The 24,313-nt window shown below is 35.4% G+C and overlaps 3 protein-coding genes across 8 annotated transcripts; 1 reads left to right on the plus strand and 2 right to left on the minus strand.

Annotated features, from left to right (window-relative positions):
- Nucleotides 1–6,056: 6,056 nt before the first annotated feature.
- On the plus strand, nucleotides 6,057–10,515 carry LOC129321517 (uncharacterized). Of its 4 annotated transcripts, none has more exons than XM_054967298.1 (12): nucleotides 6,057–6,535; nucleotides 6,611–6,686; nucleotides 7,100–7,172; nucleotides 7,535–7,663; nucleotides 7,771–7,887; nucleotides 7,987–8,460; nucleotides 8,646–9,049; nucleotides 9,153–9,252; nucleotides 9,340–9,399; nucleotides 9,491–9,577; nucleotides 9,730–9,858; nucleotides 9,964–10,515. In XM_054967298.1, exons 2-12 carry the CDS (start codon nucleotides 6,613–6,615, stop codon nucleotides 10,264–10,266), a joined length of 1,950 nt encoding a protein of 649 aa, XP_054823273.1. In that variant the 5' UTR covers nucleotides 6,057–6,535; nucleotides 6,611–6,612; the 3' UTR covers nucleotides 10,267–10,515. The 4 variants fall into 4 exon arrangements, with proteins under 4 accessions (XP_054823273.1, XP_054823276.1, XP_054823277.1 ...); XM_054967301.1 differs by having other exon boundaries at nucleotides 7,771–7,809; XM_054967302.1 differs by having other exon boundaries at nucleotides 6,058–6,535; nucleotides 7,535–7,618; nucleotides 7,771–7,809.
- A 1,699-nt stretch (nucleotides 10,516–12,214) lies between these two features.
- LOC129323142 (STS14 protein) lies at nucleotides 12,215–13,004 on the minus strand. The gene has a single exon (XM_054969717.1). The coding sequence runs from the start codon at nucleotides 12,913–12,915 to the stop codon at nucleotides 12,391–12,393; it is 525 nt and encodes a 174-aa protein (XP_054825692.1). The 5' UTR covers nucleotides 12,916–13,004; the 3' UTR covers nucleotides 12,215–12,390.
- Nucleotides 13,005–14,888: 1,884 nt separating this feature from the next.
- LOC129284467 (uncharacterized) lies at nucleotides 14,889–17,300 on the minus strand. Of its 3 annotated transcripts, none has more exons than XR_008586872.1 (3): nucleotides 16,732–17,300; nucleotides 15,652–15,795; nucleotides 14,889–15,147 (listed from the first exon to the last, which is right to left on the minus strand). XR_008586872.1 is itself a non-coding variant. In XM_054919958.1 (2 exons), the coding sequence occupies exon 1, from the start codon at nucleotides 17,139–17,141 to the stop codon at nucleotides 16,773–16,775; it is 369 nt and encodes a 122-aa protein (XP_054775933.1). In that variant the 5' UTR covers nucleotides 17,142–17,300; the 3' UTR covers nucleotides 14,889–15,147; nucleotides 16,732–16,772. The 3 variants fall into 3 exon arrangements, 1 of the variants encoding a protein (XP_054775933.1); XR_008586871.1 differs by having other exon boundaries at nucleotides 15,652–15,800; XM_054919958.1 differs by lacking the exon at nucleotides 15,652–15,795.
- Nucleotides 17,301–24,313: the final 7,013 nt, after the last annotated feature.

The following is a 24,313-nucleotide window of genomic DNA, read 5'->3' on the forward strand; positions in this document are numbered from 1 at the left end:
CGTTAACTAAGTGCTTAAACAAATACTCAAGGCTTGATTAGAACTTCTAACAAAGAAAGAAATCAAAGTCACTTTAGACAACACAGAATAGCACACATACATGGCCAAGAAATAAAGGAAGAAAGGTGGATTCAACTCACCAAATCAGTTAAGGAAATGAAGAGAAGAGCTCGAAACTCTAACACTCTAGATCAGTGACTTTAAAAACAAGGTAGAGATGATAATGCTGTCACTTAATACTAAAGGATAGGGGAAAAAAAAAGAAGGTCGACGATACAATAAGGGAGAAAGCAATTTGGCACACACTCAGTCACATCAGAACAGTAAGTTACCTGTTGGCTTAGTAGAGAAAGAGTGGAACTTGATGACCAAACAGAGGAAAGAGACAATGGTGACATGAATTATGGATGGAAGAAATTTGATGCCCTTGCAGCCATAGCAACTTGAAGTAAGAAGAAGAGAAGCCACTGCACAAACAAAGAAGAGCAGGGGAGAAAAGAATAGTCGATGACGTAGATGAAGAACAAATGAACGAGTTAAGCACATATTAGTAACGGTGAACACTACAAAACAAGATGAAGAAGACGACGCGCAACTTGGACGGTTAGCAACAACCAATCATGGTGATCGCACACTCACGCCGGTAAACATGTTGGAATGAAGAAGAATAGACATGAAGGTTTCTAGAATCCTCTTGCTCTCTCTTACTGAAGGCAAATCGTAATATTGGTTTGTGAGGGCAAAAATATGTTTGTGCTAGGGACAAAATGATAACTTGCTTAAAGATTGAAATGCAAGGGGAAAAATTTGCTCTTGCATGACAAAGGAATCAAACCTAGAACCTTGAATTTAAGATCAATAATACTTACCAATTGAGCCATCAATTTACTTGGCAAATTAACTCAAAAATGTATATAAATATGATTGACTTAACTAATCATAAATTTTAAAATATATTATTATTATTATTATTATTATTATTATTTTGGGTTATTACATAAATGAAGGGCCAGGAGTTTGATGAGCGCCGAATGCAGACGCACCCATTTATAGTGATAGTAGAGCTCCTCTATGTGTTGTGTGGAGTACGGCGCCTTCCTTTTTCTTCTTATTTCACTCACTATGGAGTGAGGGGGATTTTTTTTTGTTTTTGCCACATTAAAATAGACATATGGATGGATGGATATTATTTTTTGTTTATATACTCTTTTTCCATGCATAACCTTCTACCTATTAAATTGCCGTTTATTGTATTATTTTCTAGCTTTTTTAAAAATATGATATGATTCAGTACTTGAGTAAAAAGAGAAAATATTGTCTTTACTTTCTTAACATCTTGTGGTCAGAGATTGGAGTTGCAAAGCACTAGCTCCGATCATAATTCAGTAGGGGTCAAAAACAAAATTTTGCTTGGGGGACATTCATGCTCAGACTTCAAACTTCACTCACTTGTAATTTTGCGCATGGCAACGGGCAACCCATACTTCAAATTTTATAAACTGAAGTATTTGGCGGGGCAAACAACTGTGATACTTAAAATCTCTAACACTTCACAAAACGCATACAGCTGACAAAGCACAGACCCTTTATTTATTTATTTATTATTATTATTGTTATTATTTTGTCTACAAGCTCCTTTAATGTTAAAATTTGGACTTTTATGCAATAAACAAAGGGACCTCTTTTGTCCTTCGCTAAAAACGGATAGGCCCATCTTGTGCGAGTTACCACAAGTCCATTGGGCTCGGACTTGAATTACTAGCATGCAAGAACTAGATTTTTTAAAATACAGTTTTTTTAACAAAAAAGCACAATACTTTTGTGGGTAGCGGGTTACCGTAAGCCCACTAGGCTTTACAATCAAATTTCCAGCGCACAAGCATTGTACCTTTTAAAAATATTTTTTTTATCAACAGAGGTTGGTTTGAGTGGTAAGCAACTCGATTTTACTTAAGCAAGATCTCGAATTCAAGCTTTTTGTGTATGTAAAAAATTTTTGTTGGGAAACTCACCCACCAAAGTCAGGTGTGTGACTTGGGTTGGATTCGGATATAGTCAGGGCAAAGCTTTGGTACACCTAGTGGGCAACCAAAAAATAATAATAATAATAATAATAGTTTTTTTGGTTGTTTTACTAAAAGTTTTATGGGAACTAGTTTGGTTGACGTTGATTAGTTAGTTCGTTTGGTTCTCCAATGAGCTCAAAGTGGCCCATCCCCTGCTCGGATTCAGTTTATCTTGTCATTATAATCAGGTCAGAATATTTCATATTATTACTTGCTGAGAAACGAATTAATACATGGATATATAACAAGTGGCACAGGTAGCTCTAACTATAACTCACTCTGAGAGTTTCTCGTCTGTCGAGTCAACAAACATTTTAGATGATAGTTGGTTTTGGTTGCTTCACTGAAACCTTACCCGCACATCCCATCACATGATCACTAACTGCTCTACTGATGCAAATATTTAATGGGTCACTGCACCTCCTCCACAAACTCACTACACTAATAATTTCTTAGCTGGCGCATGCATTCACTGCTCTGGTCGAATGTTTCTTATAACATGTATGATGAGAATACAATATGTTAGCTGCTGTTTGCCTCACTAGGGACCTTTTTTGAGTTATTTTCTTCTCCTTAACGTTGGCAATCACCCTCCCTGTATTATTTTGTAGGACACTTTATTCTAGTTGCCTACTTTCACAAAGTTAAAAATAAAAAGGGAAAAGACACTATCTGCTTAAAAAGTGTTGAAAGTTCAAGAGATTTTATTCTGCTTTGTTTACGCCTTAATCAATGAATTTCGTTAACTCAGTTTTTGTCTTGATGCTCTTTCTTTTTTCTCTTTTACCACAAGATCTTGGAAGACCGCCCTTTAATGAAAAAGGCGTGGTTCTATGCATAACAAGGTAGTTGACCAGGTCAGCTATCCTGAAATTAGGTTTATTCTATCACCATGGTCACTTCACTTCCCGGTTTTGTTTAGACTTTTCATGATTTTGATGACTGAATTGAAGGCTCTCAGGGTCAGAGTGTTACTTCTCATATTGACGTCACATTATGAAGGAAAGGACGTGGATAGATCCATTGCGCATGTAAGAACCAGGGTTGTGTATGTATGGAGAAGAAAAAGAGAAATGACGCCAAAAAGAGAGAAAGAACAAAGGTTAGGGTCGGAGGGGGGGTTTCCAGTTGCTGCGCCTTCACACTGCACTCTAACTAGAGATAAAAGTCTGTGAACCCACCAGGTTGACAGTTCCTTTTGCTAAACTCTCCATATGCTAAAGGACCTCTCTGGCTCTGCTGTTCTTTTTTCTGAAATTCATTTTCCCATATCAACTTTAATTTAGAGCAGTTCAGATCAAGCAAAGCAGCGCCAACTAAAATGAAGTCTTTTAATTGACTGGATAGTGGATACCAATGATATACGCAGTAAGAAAATCATGGTTGGAGGCCAATGCTTTTCCCGCTCTTTAAATATTTCTGGATGAGTACTATTAAATTTAATTACAGAGGTCAGAACCCGTCAATTAAGTTATAGGCCCTGGAATATGCTAGGCTGAGAGTGGAAGGGGGGAGGGCTTTTTGCTGGTTATATATGATTGGCATTGACTTGCTTGTCCAAACGTTTTTGGATAGTTCGCCTTTTTGTGCCCCACAATTGGGATTCTACAACTTTTTTAAACCCCAAAACCAGTATAGCACCCTGTCTCCCACACCACCCGTCTAGTCGTCTGAATAGCTAATGGACACGAACTTGAGGGTCTTGGCTTCTCTCAGCACGAGACACCCTTTTGTGCCCACTCCCTTGCTGCTGCATTCCTTTCATGTACTGATTCGCGTTTCCGAAACACGGCCTGAGATTTGTGCACTTTAATTTCCTCCTTCCTTCCCTCCTTCAATGGTCCTGTAATTTGGACAACAAAAATGTTCATTTCATTTTGAACAGTCACTTTCTATTTTCCTTTTTTCCATCCCGTTATGGACTCATTATTATCAAGTGCTCTGTGTTAACCAGCCCGTGACATCAAAAAATGACTCCAATTATCTTGGTAAACTGATTTAACTTTTAAAACGTCACTGGCCTAATCGTTTTACTATTGCCATTGCAATTTTAAATGAAAACCAGGAAGAAGTTGCTTTAAACGATGTTGTTTCTAACTATGTTCCACTTTCCTTGTGAAAACAAACAAACAAACGCTCATATAATAAAGCTAGAAACAACGACAAAAGATCACAAGTTCTCAACACTTTGATTGGTTTTGCTTCTTTTGAGTTCACCTGCATATGAAATAAGTTCTCGTTTGTCTTCTTTTATCAGTTCATCCGAAAAAGCTCTTCATCATTTATAATAGCTATCTTAGCGCAAATCACTGCCAAAACATATTATCTTCTTAAAATCCCGAGATGTGACATCGCTGGCGTGTTGGCTGTTAACTAGTTTTCTGAAAATGAAATTGTTTCGGTGACACCACACATTTACCTTTCAAGCCCGTGCACCGAAACTGATCTTGTGCAGATCAATCTTTTTTTCCCACTTTTCAAATGTGGAGAATGAGTTCTCTATATATATATATATTTTTTTTTTTAACCCAGAGACTCTACAGGAGTTAGGAGCACAATATATGGCCTATCCCTGTCATTGGGATGCCATCTCAGTCAATGAGCGTAACCAGGTACTTTCAATAATTAATTGGATGTTTGGCAAAAAAAAATTAATAATAATAATAAATGGATGCAGGGAGCATGTGTGTCAGATTTATTAGAATACCGATCTATTTCATTTGATTTAAAATCACATAGTACCAATATTTTTTTCTCGTCCCTTGTATTTATTTGGCCTTGAAAACCGTCCACTGGACTTGTATAAAATTTCGATAATAAGATAAAATAGAAGTTTCATTTGTTTATCTATTGGGACCAGAATTTTCCACTGACGTGCAGGGAAGCTTAAAAATACTAGATGCTTCCGAAGAAGAAGCCTGAATTTTGTTTTATTATCAGTTTATCTTGGTTTAGCAAATAAAGTCAGTGGATATACATAAACACAAAACACAGATATATACAAGAAGTGGTAAGATATTCGTGGAGCCTGTAACATGAAAACTGGAATACTTGGATTAAAATATGTGATGAGGTAATGTTTTGGTTTGGTTGTACTAGAAGGAAAGGAAACAGTTTTCACTGTAGAAATTCCTCTGGGTTGTTTTTCTCTCACCCTGATCCCTGAGGCATCGTCTGCTTTTCCTACTTTATGTGTCCATCAGTGAGTCCGCGAGTGTGCAGCGAAAAAAGAAACTTTTTTCATGAGCAGGTTGTATGGCGACAAAAAGGGGGAACTGGGCACCTCACCGCACTCCCATCTTTTTCTTTTGTTGTATTTGTTTTGCAAGAGGTCAAGGCTAATAATAAACATATAATTATCTGTGGATTCTTTGACAAACGTTAGTCCGTCCGATGCTCAAGGACAATATGGGTATCTCCTAAAGCTAATTCTCCAAAAAGGCATTTAGACAAGGAGAAACCCCACCAAACCTCAAGTCCTCTCAGGCATCCAATGTATCCTTTATGCCTTTGCTTTCATGCCTTTTGAGGTAATCCTCGCTTTTCTTTTTCCGAAGCCCGGAGTTTTGTTACCTTGTCACTTGTATTCTCATTGTTGGATATAATCTCCGAAACTTGGATTATTGGAAGATAAGAATTCCAAAATTTGGACGGTCTAGGCTCAAAATATATGTGAACAAAAATTGGTAGGCACATGAAAAATAGGAGTCTGAGAGGGTGAAAATAAGAGAGATAACGAAGTCTTGTTCGTGTTTTTTTATTTTGTTCCGTCAGATCAGCTGGTTTTTTCAACAGCCATAATCCCCCAGAGAGAGTCAAGGATTGAAAAGGAGAGTGAGAGACAGAGAGGGGACGGATGGTCACCAACTCCCACTTGCTTGCCAACGAGAGAAGAGAATGTGGAAAATACACTGCCATTCTTTTATATTATTATTATTTATTTAAGTCCGAGCCACTATTTATTTTCTTCTCATTAGGCACCTCGGATCTCTACAGTAAGCCCTGTTTACTTTTAGCGGTTTTGACATTTTTCTCTCCTCCCCCATCATTGCTCTAGTCAGCACATTGAAACTGGGACTCGCTTCTTCAACTAATGCCCCACGAGCTGCTTTCCTCTTTCAATGCAAATGCATAAAGACCATCCATTATAAAGTTTAACGGTTCAGAGCGGGCAAGAGGCTCCTTCAAAGAGAAGGCACCTTCGTTGGTCAAAAGCATAATCTTTTCTCGATATTGGTCCTGTGTTTTAGGAAAACCATTGCAGTTCTTTCGACAACCAGACTGTATTTGCGGCAAATGAACACTTTGTGGGTACTTCCTGGAAGCTCTGCTCAGCTGAAATGCGAGAGGATAAGTGATCTCCTGGAATCTAACTAGTGGAATATCCTTGCTCGTTTGGGTCTCTGTGCTCAGGCGCCATTCTCATCTCTCAAGTTCTCCTGCTAGTTCATCGTTTCTTAAGTTTTTGGGTAAAGACGGTGTCTCTTTGATGCTCTGTTTCTTCATCGTTCACTGTTAATAACTTTGATTCGGGTGGTTTTCAGGAATGGGGCTTGACGGGGTCGGGGAAAATAAAATGGTGGGACTGAGATTGACTCAAACTCACAAGCGTTCAAAGAGGTCTCTCTCTATTTCTATTCTGTAGCTGTTCTTGCCGCTTAATAGTTAATATGTGTTCCTTTTATGCCTGTACTCTGCTGATTTTGGAGTCCCTGAAAAAGAGGTTGCTTTTTCTGAAAATGGAAAATTAAACGCTTTCACATTTCCTCTGCAATAGTTCTTCCTCTTGTTGTGCACCTAGCTAGTTTTCTAGTCTCCATAGCCAATTGAGTATATCCGGAATGGTTCCTGGTGATCTCTGGGATCAGAAATGAGAGCTCTTAGACATGATGAAAACTGGGTACTTCAAGATTTCAGCTCGGGCTCCTTTTAGGGAAATCAGTGTATATGTGAAGATAATATAAATATAAATTACAGTGTCCAACTTCTAGTTATCTCATCTTTGTATTGTGTTTATTCTTTTCAAATGACAGTTTTCCTGATAAGAAGAAAGTCGAGGAGGACAACCCAGATAATAACATCGAGGCCCCAGATCGAACAAAACTGGTATAATCAATTACTACAGCATTTTCCCCCTTCATGAAATGAAAATCATGCATCCTTAGGGTTAGGCGTGTCGACGCTTGCATGATGCGGGAATGAAATTGTGGTAGGAATTATGAACGCCGATGGCTGATGGCTGCTTGGAGTTAATAAATAATATAATATTTTAAGTGTAATATGAGATGGATTTGCAGGGAATTTATTTTTTGGGGCATTTATGTTGAAATAATTAATCCAATCCCCTCTAGTTGTAATATTGATCATTGAATTTAATATCTATCATATCTGGAGTCCGCAGCTACTTCCGGGCAATTATATACGAGCAAGAAGTTTGTGCCTAACTTATGGGTCTGATATGGTTCCAGGATATCGGATACCTCACAGATTGTACAAAATCTACGAGAAAACAAAATCCTGCAAGTGAAGTCCAAAATAATCTGAAGCAAGAGGTCAGTCGTCAGCGGCGTGTATTGCTTCTGCAGTTTAGCACCACGGCTAGTTCTTTTAATCATTTTCCATCTTAATTGTCCTTTGCATGGTAGACTGTTTCACCTGATAAATATTTATATTTTGCATTTATAAGCGTCTACTTTGTGTGCAGATTCTAGAACTGGAGAGAAGGCTACAACACCAATTCGAGGTGCGATGCACATTGGAAAGGGCTCTGGGATGCAGGCCTTCATCTCTTCATAATTCAAATGACGTGATAATGCCCAAAGTAGCACCAACTTCATCCAATACTTTTCACCTAATTTTGAGGCATTATCCTGTCATCTGTTTCTTTTTGTTCGCTAAATTTTAAATTTTTTTTTCCCAGCCAGCTACAGAATTAATTAAGGAAATTGCACTGTTAGAGCTGGAAGTTGTATATCTGGAACAACATCTTCTCTCCTTGTACCGTAAAGCATTTGATCAACAATTATCATCTGTATCTCCATCTACCAAGGAGGAAAAAGTAAAATCTTCTTCAATACCACCTAAGGCAAGAGTCATTGACGTTTCTAATCTCGAGAACTTATCCGCAAGAGGATGTTCTGCTATTCAGTCTGATTGTCATAAGCTTGAGACTCCAGGAAAGGAATATACTGTACAATCTAATGGACATGAGCTTGACACCCAAGGAAAAGAACATAATGGAAGTGGACAACAGAAGCTATTAGATTCCGGTGTGTACCGTTGCCATTCCTCATTATCCCAGTATTCAGCATTTGCAACTAGAACATCTCCTCCGGCAGAACCTCTAGATAAATCTTTGCGTGCTTGTCATTCACAACCATTGTCCATGTTGGAGGTAAATCAACTTCTGTGGAACATGCCATAATTAGTATTGCTTTATCTTGTTTTGGAAGAATTTATGACCGCCCCTCATGCTCTTTGTTGGGAATTTCTGCTTCATCTGCGTATATTTACAATGAGTTCTATAATTGATCTTTCTTGCAGCCTTATTATGATTTGACTTTTAGTGATCTTGTGCAGTATGCCCAAACTGCATCATCAAACGTAATCAGTCTGGCAGAACATCTTGGTACTCGCATATCTGATCATATTCCGGATACACCTAATAGGCTTTCTGAAGAAATGGTCAAATGCATATCAGCTATATATTGCAAGCTTTCAGACTCGTCTTTGACGCAACCTGGCCTTTCATCCCCCAGTTCATCCTTGTCATCAATGAGCGGCTTTTCTCTGGGAGATCAAGGTGATATATGGAGTCCAGGATTCAAAAATAATTCCTCTTTTGATGTTCGGTTAGACAACCCTTTCCATGTTGAAGGACTCAAGGAGTTCAGTGGACCATACAGCACCATGGTTGAAGTATCATGGATTTATAGAGATGGTCAGAAATTGGGTGACACCGAGCTGCTGCTCCAGAATTTCAGGTAAGCCTACTCATTAGGTCAATAAATTTCTCAAGTTGAAAACATATAATTAAAAGGAAGTAGCCTCCTGGAGTTTTTAGCTTTATACTTTCTGTTTTTTCAGGTCACTCATCTGTCAGTTGGAAGAAGTGGATCCTGGGAAGTTGAATCATGAGGAGAAACTAGCTTTTTGGATCAACATACACAATGCCTTGGTGATGCATGTAATTGCTCCTTTAAAAAATATGCCCCCTTTAAAATGTCCATTTCTTTCATTTAGTGAATATTAATTCATTCCTCGGTGTATGTAGGCATTTTTGGCTTATGGGATTCCACAAAACAATGTGAAGAGACTATTTCTTCTCTTGAAGGTAAAAAATGAAAGTGGTTTTAATAATTAATTGAAGGATGAAACTTTTAACCTATCTGACTGCTTATTGGCTGTTGCCGTGTTCTTTCCAGGCTGCATACAATGTTGGGGGTCAGACTGTTAGTGCAGACACAATACAAAGTAGCATCCTTGGATGCCGACTCTCCCGTCCTGGGCAGGTAGCTCCCCTCCCCACTATTTAAAACAAAGATACATACGGAAGTTCTATTCAGAGCTTTGTTCCATTGTTATCTCCTCAAAAGGCAAAGATTACTTTTCATCCTAATCACTCTTGACTTAATTGGGAACTTCATTAAACTTACCTTTGTAGTGGCTGCGGGTTTTCTTTTCCACAAGAACTAAATTCAAGACAGGAGATGGACGACAATCATATGCAATCGAGTATCCTGAGCCTCTTTTACACGTTGCACTCTGCTCAGGAAATCACTCGGATCCTGCGGTATTCTCACTCTTCTTATTCACTTGCCATATATTACGTTTCTAACATTCATATACTCATATATTTCCTTTTACTCGATTAATAAATGATATTTGTTTGTAACAGGTACGTGTGTTTACACCAAAAAGAGTGTTTCAAGAGTTAGAGATTGCAAAGGATGAGTATATTCGAGCTACCTTTGGAGTGCGGAAGGACCGAAAGATCCTCTTACCAAAGCTTGTGGACACATTTGCTAAGGAATCGGGTTTGTGCTCTGCTGGTGTAATGGAAATGATCCAACAGTCTCTGCCCGAATCTCTTAGGAAGAGCATCAAGAAATGTCAGCTTGCAAAATCAAGAAAGAGCGTAGAATGGATCCCACACAACTTTGCTTTCCGATATCTTATATCAAAGGAGCTGGTGAAATGATGGCCTGATTGCATTAGTTTTCAATGCGGGTGACAATCTGCATTGTTTGCTATATGTAATATTCTTTTGTACAGGGTAGATATATAGGGTAGCATTGACATGAAAATCGGATATTGCGTGCATATAGTGTCTTGCCATGTCATGGAAGCATCTGTACTGTTGCAGTTAACTAAGTCAAGAGATTCTGCCATGAGCAGTGTAAATGAGCCGTTGTTATAATCAGATGTCTTCGAGACTGTCTGATTTTTACTTTGAATGAGCCTTGCAGATTAAGCGAACGAAAGCTATCACGGTCGTAACTCGGTTAGGACGCATTGGAACTGACTCGAGTGGTCAGCACGATCTGGGCTCTTGAGCGATTGAATTGGCAATTAGAATAATTTCTCGGATCTGAATACGAGGCATCTCCAAATGCTAACCTATGGCTTCAATTAATAACAACAGCCATTTGCCAATGAAGGTGTGGCACAATTAGTCAATGATTTGGCCTTTATCCCACAAGGACGAAGGTTTGAATCTTGCGATGTGAAGCACTAATTGGTGAGCTATTTATAATTCTTTTTGAAGATTCTCAAAGAGGTCGGGAGGTGTGCCTTGTCCTTGGTAGTTTACCTGTTATCATTACCGGCATCTACCCTATCTGATCTTTTTTCTAAAAAAAAAAAAAAAAACTACTGCCATTTATGGTTTTTGAAGGAAAAAATTAATCATTTAATTTTCATAATTTTAATATAATTGTAATTTAATTTTTAAATTTTAATTTATTTTAACTCAATTTTTATAATTTAATTCAATTGTAATTCAATCTTTTAACTTTTTTTCTTACAAGTTAATCTTTATAATTTCAGTCATTTAAATATTGATTCTTATATTTTAAAAAATAAAATTATAAAAATTAAAAATATTTTAAACTTTTAATATTTATAATATTGGTAATAAAATTGTAAAGATTATAATTGTATTAAAATTTATTACTGATACTTTAAATTATTAAATATTAAAATTATAATATTTTGAAATTTTAATATTTATAATATCTTAAATTTTTAATATTTATAATATTAGCAATAAAATTAAAAAAGATTATAATTATGTTAAAATTTATTATTATTATTTTTAAAATATAAGGATCAATATTTAAGTAGTTGAAATTACAAAGAGTGAATTGTAAGATGCAAAATTCAGAAATTGAGTTACAAATGAGTTAAAATTGTAAGAACTGAGTTATAATGAATTAAAATTTAAAAATTTAATTACAATTAAATTAAAATTATAAAAATAATTAATTTTTTTAACCGCGTGTGACCTGAGAAAGTGCGATTATTTAAAAGTGCCCAAAAAGAAAAAATGTCCTAGAAAATCAGTGGTGGAATAAAAATAATCAGATCAAGGCATTAGGGTTCAAACAAACAAGGAGAATGGTAGATAGATTTTAAATGGATCAATTAATTTAAATTAAAAAAATTTATAAGTTCAGTTCTCAATTTTATAATTTTATTATGATAGATTTGTAACTTGTGTTTTAAATTTTAATAAAAAAATAAATTTATTTATTTTTTAATTATGTAAAAATTTTAAAAAAAATAAGTTATAAATTCATCATAATAAAATTATAAAATTAAGAGTTAAATTAATTTTAAAATTTAAAATTTTGAGATATAATTTAAATTAATTGACCGATGGAGTAACTTATCCGTCATCCTTCCAATTAAAAAATGGTTATTGGATTCTGTGGGCGTAGAAAAGTTTGAGCTGATAATTTAGGAATCACTCGAGAGTCAGAAACAATTAAGTTCCGGGTCAGGTGGGCCGGCCTGCATTGTGAATCACGCAAGCACAGTAGCACACACGTGAAGTCGTGGACGGAAGGCTCAAAAGCCGTCGTGCATTGAAGTCACGCCATCTCTGGTATCCCAATCATTACAGTCAAAGACGGGGATCATTGGGATTTTATTGGCTTTGAGTGGCCTGCCTTATCTATTTCTCAAACACCATAAGCTACAGTAATGATACATGGAAGCAGGCGAAAAACGGTGGGAAGACACATAAGCAAGTGATAATTTATTAGGGATGCAAGAAGCAGAGGAACAGAGGGGATGAAGTGAGCGACTTGCAGGGGGGTAACTAGTAGGGGCTCTCGCCGACGATGTTGCCGGGGGGATTATAGAAACAAATGGTCAAGCTAGCCTTCTCCTTCACGCAAGAAGCTTGAGCGCAGCCCAGCTCGGAGGAGTTCCTCCACACCACCTGAGTATAAACCCCGCACCTGTGATTGGGCACGCACGAGTTGTTGGCGTGGTTGTAGTAGCTCTTCTCCTTCACCCACTCCTCCACCGCCTCTCGCGGCGTCACCGTCTCCCCTCCCGACCACATCTGGTTGGCGCCGTAAGTTCCCGGTTTTATGCTGGCGAATTGGCACCTCATTTTGTCTCTTTGGGATCGAACCAGCAGGCTCGTGGCATTGGCCAGCTTCGGGCTCCACTCAAGGGGGGCTACCCCAACTGCAGCTCTTGCCTGGTTGTGAGTGTCCAAGAACTCTTTCGCCGCATCCGATAGCGCAACCTCTGCTGCCATGGTGGCTGATGGCGACACTTGCAAGATGGCGAGAACTGCCACAGCGAACAAGGCACGGAGATGCACCATTTTCATCTTCACTGGTTTCCTGACCGATCTGTTGACAATAAACTAGCCGGAAGCCTGTATGGCTGTGCCGAGATTCAAGACAGCAGTGTGTATTAATTATATATTCAGAAGATGAGGCACTGAATTTAGTCAATTTACTAAGTTGTCCTTCATGGATACCTTCGACTCAATTCAGCTATCCTCCAGCTTGTTTCGTACAAAGTAATGGTTAAAATATAATTAAAAAAAAAAAAAAGATAGATGCATGGATTTCATATTCAATTATATGACATATTAGTGAGTATGAGGGGTTGGTCTGGTGGTATGTGGAAGCTATGGTGGAATCTGAGAGCATTGATTTATGGTAACGCGGACTTCTTATGGGGTCCTCTTTTTCATGTCAATATATTTCGTTTTTCAGTGCCAAGCCCATAACTCCAAAACCAAAAGTACTTTACAAAAAAAAAGAACTTCAGTCAACTATGAAATAAATGAGAAAAATAGAATATTGATATGAGTTTTAAGAAGCAAGGTTTCACTAGTGAAGGGAAAGTCTAATAGACTAAATTATATTAATTGTATTTTATGTTTTTTATTACAAGAGCTCCATAGTTCATATACAATGTTGAATACTTATGGCTGAAAAATCTATTAAAATGTCATAAAGTAATTCTCAGCATAAAAAGTGTTGTAAATATGGTTTAGACGAAAATGCACCGGCGACCTCGATATTTTCAGCTCAATTACGGAAATCTTTGATGTATTTTAAAAGCATACATTTTAGTGCAATGTATTAATATAGTGAGGAATATTCTTAATGAAATTAATGAATAAAATCCGATTTAAATTATCTGAAATTAAAATTGGTGAATTTATGTAAAGTTTATTTCATATTTTATAAAAAAATAATAAAATGAGTAAAAATACTAAAAAAAGAGAAGTTGAGAGAAATTTATCGATTCCAACTTTAAAGAATTTAAATTCAATAAAATCAGTAATTCGTAGTAAATAAACTTGAACAGAGCATGTGAAAAATGGAAAGGATGTTGTTGGGAGTCCATGTGATGTATGGGCCATGATATGGATCAACGCACATCACATGGCCCATACTGCTGGCACGCCCTCTGTCTCCCTAGGCTTCAAATTTCTCCCACACGCTATCTTCCCTACACTATAATCCATATGCTTGCTTTGCCAATGTTTCATTAATTAATTCACACCCCCTATCTATCCCACCATATGCTTCTTGCTTATGTCTATATTTAACTGAAACTATGGTTATATTTATTTTTGAGAGACAAAAAACACTTGCACGTATTGGATTGTTAATCGTAACCCCCCCCCCTTCTCTCAAAGGTTCCCTGAGACATTCAGGCTATGTGACACTACATGTAGATGGCTTAGCGGCAAATGGAATGGGAAAATGCAGTGGTGTACTCTAAGATTGCAATGCTAATTGGTTGGTGGTTTTAATGTTTGTGTTGGTAATTATCATGTTGCTGTGATTGAGTTACTTGAAATTATTAACGGTTTTCAATTATGTTGGGATATGGATTTACGGAAAGTCAAAGTATTCATAGACTATACAAATGCATTGAACCTCCTCCTTAGACTCAATCAAGAATTTCACCCATTTGTGAATATTATCACACAAGCTCAATCTATCCTCTATAAAGATTGGGATATATTGGTGAATTTTATGTTCAAGGAAGCTAATTATTGTGCTCATTTTTTTTTTGCTAAGCTCGCATAGATAAAGTAAGTGAGTTTCAATCTCTTGATCAATTCTCACTTTTTTATTTGAAGGTGGTGGATGATGATAAGGGAGCTCTTGCTTGAATTTCAAATAAAAAAAAAAAAGTACTTAGCATGGTCATTTCCGATGCCCATGTGTACAAATGAAGTTTGCTGATTTTTTTTTTAAATAAAAATATTGTAAAAAGTAATAATAGTAGTGGTTGTTGTTGTTGTTGTAATAATAATAATAATAATAATAATAATAATAATAATAATAATAATAAAGCACTCTTACGTTAATATAATTGAATAGTTCACGGATCCTCTGCAATAGATTATTGGGGTTCGTGAATTTATACAACTCTCAACAGGCAGTCAGCAGCCTCAATAAACCTGATTGTTGATAATTTGACCAGAGTTTCTTTATCCATGCACCTTCCCACCCTATATTTCATATTTTTCCTTCATCCAGCTTTATGTCACCCGTCACCCCTTGGTTAAAACGGAACATTGTTGTTGTTGCTGACAAGTAATTGAAAAAAAAAAAAAAACAACATAAGAAGTGAAAATCGGTGCCTGCAAACTAAACATGGATTAACCTAACTATGATGTAATCAATAACGAGTCTAGAATTATTGTAGTAATCAACTTATTGCCTCGTATACTAGCTACGAACTGATTTGATAACCCATTGAGGCAACTTGAAATTTGAATAATTAATGAATAACTATAAACTAAGCCTAACATATACTTTTTTTTTTTTTCAATAAATCTGGATAACCTTCATTCAAGCTGAAACAGGTACAAACAGGGTGGTAACCGAACCAGGAAAAAAACACCTACAAACAGGGAAAGCTAAAAGAAAATACACACAAGCAAGACACCACCCCTAAGAATCAAAAGCCTAACATATATTTTAGAAGAATTATTTTCCTGTATTGTCTTATATCTAATAATTACATTATGTTCAATAAATGGTGCCTAAATTTTTCCAAAAAATTAGTCTCATGATTACCAGTGAGATACCTTAAAGAGGGGGAAAAAGATTAAGATCCCGGTGAGCCATTGCAGAGCATGCAGTCATCTCGAGTTCAGATTTGTTTCCTGTGATTCGAAGGTCCGGTGAAGGGGCAACGATGCCTTTCACATGCAGCATTTGGGTAAATCTTGCTACTCTATTTCAAATAGGAAATGTTTTAAAGAGTAGAAAAACGAGTTTAATTCTTGAAAGACTTTCAAGTCAATGTGCAAAAGAAGCATTATCAACTCATAAGTTTAGATTGAATTTAAGTGATTCTAGCTTTTTAAAAAACAGAAATAGTCATCAAGAAAATTTTAATTGATTAAACTACAAGTATATATGCTGTGGTTTACGAATCTATAAAAAAAAAAAAATTAATAAGTGATGAAAACTCTAGCTTCCTCTGGGAGGCTTGATATCGAACTTACCTGTGTAATTGTGCCTCTTGTGAATCCATGCACGGAATATATAATAGGTAGCAAGTAAATGGAGTGGAGATCAGAGCTGGCATTCATTCACTTTAAATATTTTAAAAAATTAAGATAAAAATGAGATTCAGCAGGTTTTTTTTTCAAAGCGTGACAGCAGGGCATGCGTGCAAATGGGCAAGTGGCTGCATTGTCCCACGATTCCCCCCCCCCCCCCCGGGGCGCGCGGGGGTTTCTATTAATATTGCCCCACTCAAGTTGTAAACCCTGTATTTCGATGTCAAGATCCAACAAAACCTCTCCCCCTTCTTTTTCTTCTTCTTTTTGGTTATAGAGGCAAGCCCTACCTTTTTTAATCTACTATATATTCTTCCCATGACCTAGCATCACATTAGAACAACTGGAACACGACTAATAACTAAATAAAAATATCAACATCAATTTTGTAGCTTTCATCATTCTTTTGACAAAATATGATATCAACAACTTCTGTTCCAGTTCAGCAATACATGATCAAAACTTGTACGGCGATAATAATCAGATATCATAAACGCAAAACGGGAAGTGCCATTTTTGATACAGAAAAAATGGTGAGAGAAAGGGGGGCCGGGGTGGGGGAGCCCAATAAATGAATTGAATTTTACAGGAGAACTTTACCGCGCAGGGAGGCGATGATCCAGGAAGAGGCACAAACAAAGTCAGGGAAGGGCAGAGGCAGCTTTAATGGCGAGATCGCAGAGCGCAGAGAGGGACAGAGGTTGGTGCGCTTGAGAGAGTGGGACGAGGAAGTAGATTCGGCCGGGTCGAAGCTGCTCCTCCTCCGGAACCGGCGGCAAACACGTTCCCAGGTATATCGATTCCGAATTGCACAGGAAGCAGTTGGGGTTATCGGCGATCACGGACCTCGCAGTCACAGGCTGCTTCAACTCTTTAAATCCGCCCTCCAAATCCATCACCATAATCGCTGACGGTCTTCGGAACGACCCCTCAGCAATTCCCCCGCCTTTTCCTTGGCCCCTGCACGATTTCGCGCCTTTATGACTCTGAGACGAACCACACTGTCCCATTGCAATTGCAGAACCAGCGAGGATGATATCGGAGATCAGAGAGAGGGAGGGGAAAGAACCTCACTGAGTTGTGAAACAATTGTTCTTTGTTTTTTTTTTTTTTCCAATGGTTCCAGAATTTGCTTTCCTTGCCTTGTTTATTGTTTAAAGTATACCCGGCTCTTCGAAAATTTGAACTGGGACTTTTTTTTTTTCCCGGTTGTCTAAAATGCGAGCAGTTATAAAACTAATCCTCAAACAATGTTAGACTTTTAAAATGATGATATCCCCCAAATACACTAAGCGTCAACCTCAGTGAAATTATAATTTGTGATGGTCTTATTAAAGATGATAAAAGTAATTAAATTAAAAAAAATTTTAAAAATATTGACTATCAACCTAATACTATTATAAAATTAATAAAAATTTTAAAAGGTCTTAAACTTTATTGAAATACCAAGATCTTTAAAATTAATATTTACTATGATTCTATAAAAGTTTTATCTCTTAATAATCAGAGCTATCCTTATACTCACCTTTATTTAGTTATTATCAAAAACACCAAAGACACCATGCGCAATTGACAATAACATTTGAGCACGTATACAGAAAAATTAATAGATGTGTTCGCGTAATGGCATACAAGATTTCAATGAAGAATTTTAATATTTATTTTTTTAAATATTTTACCTATTAATTGTATAAGCGACTTTTGAAATTAACTGATTTTGGTCTTTGCACAGTGTTACCGTACTCTTGTATTTTTTTTTTTTTTAAAGACCCGCCACGGAGCCCAGATCGCCGCCCCGCACGACTATGAAATTTCAAATTTTTCAATTTTCAGTTAAAATGATCATATTACTTTTCTAAAAAATATTTTCCAGAAATTGAACGCAGCGAATTGCCGCACGGAATTCACCGATATAATATAACAGGTTAATTGGAAATAGTAATATTAAACGTTTATGAAAATATTTTTAAATTAATACATAAATAATTAATTACTTTAATTTAGACCTTCTTACTCGCATAAATCTTACTTTATTTTTTTTTCAAAAGGGGGTTTCTCATTTGATTACTTTCTCTTTTTGTTTTTAACGTATCTTTGTGGTCGACGCGCCTTAACATTTAGTTTTTTTTTTCCTTAAAACATCGTATCAGATATCAAATAAAATGAATTTAAATTGTTTGGCTCTCTTAATACGTAGGTATGGTAAATATGACTTCCATGAACAGTCGGATATTTGAATATATGTTTGTATTGTGTTTATTCTGGTTGTGAAAAATAAATAAATAAATAAAGACGTCTCGCTATGACTCCCAATCGACGTATTAAGATAAATCAGGGATGGTTTGGTACTTCATTCTTACAGGGATGGCCATCAATTTCGAGAATTACGCGTTTCGTATTCATTAGGGAAAGCGATAGGCAAACATATGCGAATCTTCTTGTTCAAACGACAACATATTAATATCGAAAGCATTGAACCACGATCTTTACGAGAGTCAACGTCGGGTGTTGCTGAAATACTTTTTTCAAAATAATAATAATAAAAGTAGGCTTTTTCTGCAAGGTCAATTCTCATTTCACAATCACTCCATCGCTATCTATTGAATTTTAGTCGATTAATCAACAAAACGATTAATTACCATTTTTAATACTTTTAGGTAGAACATGTAATTAGGGTGGACTGGACTTCGGATCATATTTAATTTGCGTCAACTCAAATAAACCCAAACATGCATAAAAGCTCATGCATATAAGTCAATTTCAATATTATTAAATTAATTATTATTATTGTTATTATTATTATTATTATAGAGAAATGTATTTTTTCAACGCCATTTGGATTAGAAAAATTATATATATATATATATATATCCAGATGGGCACAAAATTGGGTAATTTGACCTCAATACTGGAAAAAATAAAATTATCTACCCATCCATACTTTGAAAAATATTTTTCTGCATATTACAAATTTGAAACTCAATTTATATTAGACCGAGATCCAAATCTTTGTTTTAAACGTGGAATTGCAAAACTTGGCCTCAATCAAACTTCAAATCCAGTCTTGTGCTCATAATTAAAAAAAAAAAAGGGTCTATGCCTAGTCTTGCAAGATAGCATGTCATCCCAGTTCCCAAATACACCTCCCCCACTTCCTACCTCCGCTCTCCCTCCTTGTATGTGTGAATCATAATAAATGGTGTGTTATATGTGTGAATCATAATAAATTGGTGTGTTATATATGATATGTGGTGGTGTGACTTTTTTTTTTCCTCCAACATATAAGTGGGTGTTTGTTATACATAATATAAATAATATATTAAAATTATAATTGTAATTATGTATATAAAAAATATGAAATACCTTAAAGAAAATGTAACATTTAAAATGAAATCTTTGTATATAATAATAACACACAAATATATGGGTTCATTGTTGGCACGTAAAAAATGAAAAGTCTATATTTATTATTAATTTTGTAATAATTTTAAAAAATTAAAATTTAATCAGTACTTTTTAAAAAATATAATTTAACATTTTTAAATCTAGACCATTTAGGATAAATTTGGATAATCAATTTATATTTTTTAAAAAAGATGTTAATATTAAATTGTATTATATAGATTAAATTTTTAAATTGGACAGTATAAATTTAATTTTGATAATCCAACTTAATATTAAAATTTTCAAAAACTTTTATAAATTGATAATCCAAATTTACCCTAAACAGTCCAAAGTTATTCTAGAATCCTATATTTATTTAGGTATTATTTATTTTAATATTATTATTACTACTTACATATATTTTATTACTTTATAGTATATCTATTTACTTTATATAATCCTATGTATATTATTGGTATTAAAACATGGTTGTATTTGAAGTATACTCTTTCCGTTTCAAAATGTAAGGCATTTTTTGAGAAATTGAATAATAAAAATTGTAAGATATTTTTAGTCTTTTGAGGTCTAATCATTGTATTTTTTTCAAGAGCGTCCCTATTGATAATGACTTTATATTTATTGTAGGGTGTTCAATAGGGATAAATATGAAAAAATAGAGTTAGTTTGAAAGTAGGTAATTACTTTATTGAGGAGTGAGATTCGATTAAAAATACTTTATATTTTTTAATGAAGGGAGTATATTTTATCATAATTGTTATTTTTGAAGGGTGTTACACTATTGATGTCGTGTTTTTGGAATTTATGCTAGTATCGGTTTATGTATTTACACGTATTATGCTTAGCCCTGTATTTGAGTCATTGAGATCAGTGCATCCACTCCTTATTTTCTGTGATTCTTTTCAGATCACAATTTCATGTGAGAGCAAGGGAGAGCGTGATAGGCAAAAGACATACATAATTGTCTTTCTTTTATCTAAGCATAAGTGGTTATAGCATTGCCAATTGGAGGTATTCATGCATATTTGGTTTGGGTGTCGAAGTCTCATGGTCGTTGCAATGTTATGTTGACAAGCTAGTTTGTTTGGTAGGCTGTACTCACTATGATAAAAGACCATTTGTATTTTTAGTTGTATGCCTCGTGTTTTTGGTGGGAAGTCCAATTGTGCGTAGAGTTGGGAAATGAGTGGGCCTAACCTATATGGGCTCGGCCCTTATGGGTCTAAACCCGAAAGTCCGGTTACCCCAATTTCACCTAAAAATTAAAGCTTGGCTCTTATTCAAAGGGCTTAAGGCTGAGCTCATAAGCCCGTTTATGAAAAAAATAGAACAAAGTTTAACATTTTAATTTATTTAGAGTATTTTAAAATTCAAGATACATCAAACCAAAGTTTCACATAATTTAAAAAATAAACTCAAGATTTAGAAGTTCAAATAAGATAAATACAAAAGTCATTATCAATGTTAATTAAGATCTCTCTCATCATCATCCACGAAAAAAATGTTATTTCCAATTCTATCATGGATTTGAGAGTGAGGGACTGAGAGACTGAGTATGAATGTACTGTGTATGGTTTTTTTGGAAGTTGAAAGTCCAACTCTAATTCGGCCATTTCCCAAAGTTCAATATAAAAGCAAAAAAAAAAGTTAAACGGGTTGGACAGGCCACCCGAACTCGAGTTCATTTTTTAGGACTTAAAAGGGCCGGGCTTCGAAGCCCGGTTATCCTAAAAAATATCAAATTTTCAAGCTCAAACCTTTATTAAAACGGGCAGCCCATCAAGCCCAACCCTTATTCCCAACTCTAATTGTGCAGATTTGTGAATTTTATGATTAATCCACTAACCTTGCTCAGGATGCTAAATATTAAATTATTAATTGACCTAAGAAGTTATACACAATTGATTATGTAAGTGACATGTTCTATAAAGGGCTTTGAAAGGAGAGACACTTGTTTGGGTGTAAGGAGCATAAATGCTCATTGTGGCACTTAATGTTTCAAGATCCTCATTGGGTGCCAAATTAAGTTGTAAATGGTATCATCAGTGAAGTATTATAATTATATGTGTATGGGTGTTTGGATTATCTTAATTGAAGGTCTAGATAATTATTTAGGTAATTTATAAGTTAAAATTGTTTTTTTTTTTTGCATTTGTTGTGCTGATACGGGACTTTCGCTACAGCAAATATGCATCTTGTTGTGGTGGATTGCTTTTAGTTGAGTAGGCTGCAAAGGAGAGAGCAATAGGTCATAGCGATATGGTTTCTATACTGCACATCGTGGTGAACACATACTTGGCTATGACCTATATTAAATTCATGGCTGGTCGTGGATGTGTTATGCAAGGTTATTTGCAACAAATTGTTCCTTAGCCTTTACGATCAAGCACAGTTTGGGTTCAATGCTTGTTTTGCCTTTTTGAAAGCAATTTTCAATATTCTACGTTTTTCATGTTTCCATATATTTACATTTTTGTCACTTTGATTGTTTATAAGGTTTTATTGTACTGCTTCTTTATATTTTTCAAATGTCTATTAGGATTCCTAGTTTGTCTTATCATTCGTAAACCATGTGTTCTTGAATAACCATGGTCGATTCTTAGTAATTAAGGGTTATTGTGATTGATTGAAATTAATGATGGAGGTCATTACAATACTAAAATCTTAATACAAATGATAACTTTATTTTTATAAATTAAAACATTTATGACAGTGTGGGACTTCAATTTAACTTTTTTCTTGTTGACTGAAAAGTGCATTCATAGTCTAAAAACAATTAAAAAAGGACTAAGTATTTAAATATAACCCTTTCATCATCCGCCGCCTCTTGGGGTAGAGGTGGGGGATGATCAAAGATACGAAAGACTACGTCTATAGAATGAGCCATCTTAGCAAGATAATCAGCATTCAAATTATAATTTCTACTAAAATGATAAATAACTAAACTCCAATTCTTATGATACAAAAGTCTAGCATCATCAACTTGCTTCATAAAAAGGTAAGGGTTATTATAGTCCTTAGATAATATAAGAATAGCCTTGGTAGAGTCACAAAATATATCCATAATATGGAGGCCCTTAGCCCAACATAAATTTTGGTCATGAATAACCATAAATAATTTCACGATTGCAACAGAGATTAGCTCCTAGCAAACAAGCTATAGGTTAGGTCAAGGTCAATTTGTCAAAATAAACAGGCTAGGAAAGCTTAACTTAACCCGTTGATTGGAGGGCTAACCAACCTGCGAGCTGGCCCACAAAATGCATCAAATTCTTTTTTTTTTGTGTGTAATGATTGAAAATTTATATAAGATATGTACATTCAATTACTCCTATGAATCTTGTTGGAGTAAATTAAAGAAATTATAAATAAATAAACAACTCAAGACTCAATTACTAAAGTTTTAGTTCTAAATTAAGCAAGTTAGAAATTTCATTTTTAACTTCTAATAACCTTCTAGTTTACTGAAGAAAACATCATAATTAAGTGAAATAAGAAGATAAATGTGCTTCCACACTCACAATTCAAGCAAGGGCTAAAAGAGAACAAAAAATTATCATTGCATTTCTGATGCTTTACTAGTAGCTTTGACAAGTACTAGCAGTGAAATGAAAAGTTTTTCCCCCCTTTTTAATCAAAAGCACGAATCAAACTCAAACCTTAAATCCATGAAAATTTTATGATAGGAGCGAAGTCTCCATCTTTGCTTTTTCTCCCCAAGAACTCGTGAGAGCATGACAAAGATGATATGCAATTGAGCGAGATTTTGACTTTCAAGTCCTTTACAAGTACAAGCGAGAGCAAGCTTCGATGATCTATAGTAGTGCTGGTGGCGTAGAGGAGAAGAGAAGATGAAGGCGGAGTAGAGTTCTTCAGCATCTAAGGCAATAGAAGATGAGCAGAGTTCCTTCTTAGGCATTTTTACATTTAGGGATCTAGCGAATAAAAAAATAATGAAAAAAAGATGTTGATGACTAGCTAAACTTAAATTTTTTTTTTTTAAAAAAAACAACTTGCGAGTGAGCTAGCCTATTTAGCATGCTAATTTTGCATTTTGGAGCAGCCTAATCTATTTTTTTAAAAAAATAAAAATTAAAGACCTAACAAGCTGGCTAGTGGATTAAACCCATTTGTTTAGCTCTAACAGAGATATTGATTAATTTACAACTAAATTATTGAAACTAATTCTCATCTCTAGCCAAAAAGAACCATCACAGTCACTGTTTCCAATAGGTAAAACTTAAACTTCACACACTCATTTCTAATTAGATTGCTTCCCCTACAACGTTTGCTTTTATAAGACAAAGAGGGGGGATTTTTTTTGTTGTGATGTATTACATGCAAGTCGCAGTGGAAGGTAGTGCTGGGTGTTTATGGCGCCGTAACCATAAATAGGTGCCGTTGGATTTTGCAAAAAAAGTCAAAAGTGTTGATTTTAATTTTAATTAAATGAATAAAGCGAAGCATGAAAATCAATCAAGTAAAATGGAAGAAGTCGCTGTGATTAACTCAGCGAGGGAAAAAGGGGACAGGACAGCATTGCCACTGAAAAGATGTATACCGAACCAAAAGGCAGGACTTTACTTTTTTAAACAAAAGTGACTGCTTACTTCACATCGTAATTAATATCTACGGTAAGGATTCTCCAGAGAGGTTCCCGTAAAGTGAAAAAGGATTACGAATATATGCGTGATGATAGATTTTATAATAATAAATCATCATGGAAGGTGCCCACTATCACATTAACGACGTCAGACACGGTAGCGTCTCTTAGCTCAAC

The sequence above is a fragment of the Prosopis cineraria genome, unplaced genomic scaffold (genome assembly GCF_029017545.1).
Source record: "Prosopis cineraria cultivar Desert tree isolate PC_DT_omini unplaced genomic scaffold, ASM2901754v1 PC10, whole genome shotgun sequence".
Lineage (NCBI taxonomy): Eukaryota > Viridiplantae > Streptophyta > Magnoliopsida > Fabales > Fabaceae > Prosopis > Prosopis cineraria.

Excerpts from the sequence above, each read along its gene's own strand:
- LOC129284467 (XM_054919958.1), bottom strand. The coding sequence starts at position 17,141 with ATGGGACAGTGTGGTTCGTCTCAGAGTCATAAAGGCGCGAAATCGTGC.
- LOC129323142 (XM_054969717.1), bottom strand. The coding sequence starts at position 12,915 with ATGAAAATGGTGCATCTCCGTGCCTTGTTCGCTGTGGCAGTTCTCGCC.
- LOC129321517 (XM_054967298.1), top strand. The coding sequence starts at position 6,613 with ATGGGGCTTGACGGGGTCGGGGAAAATAAAATGGTGGGACTGAGATTG. Across the intron at positions 9,050-9,152 it reads CTGCTGCTCCAGAATTTCAG|GTCACTCATCTGTCAGTTGG; the intron begins GTAAGCCTACTC and ends CTGTTTTTTCAG. Across the intron at positions 9,578-9,729 it reads GACTCTCCCGTCCTGGGCAG|TGGCTGCGGGTTTTCTTTTC; the intron begins GTAGCTCCCCTC and ends TTACCTTTGTAG.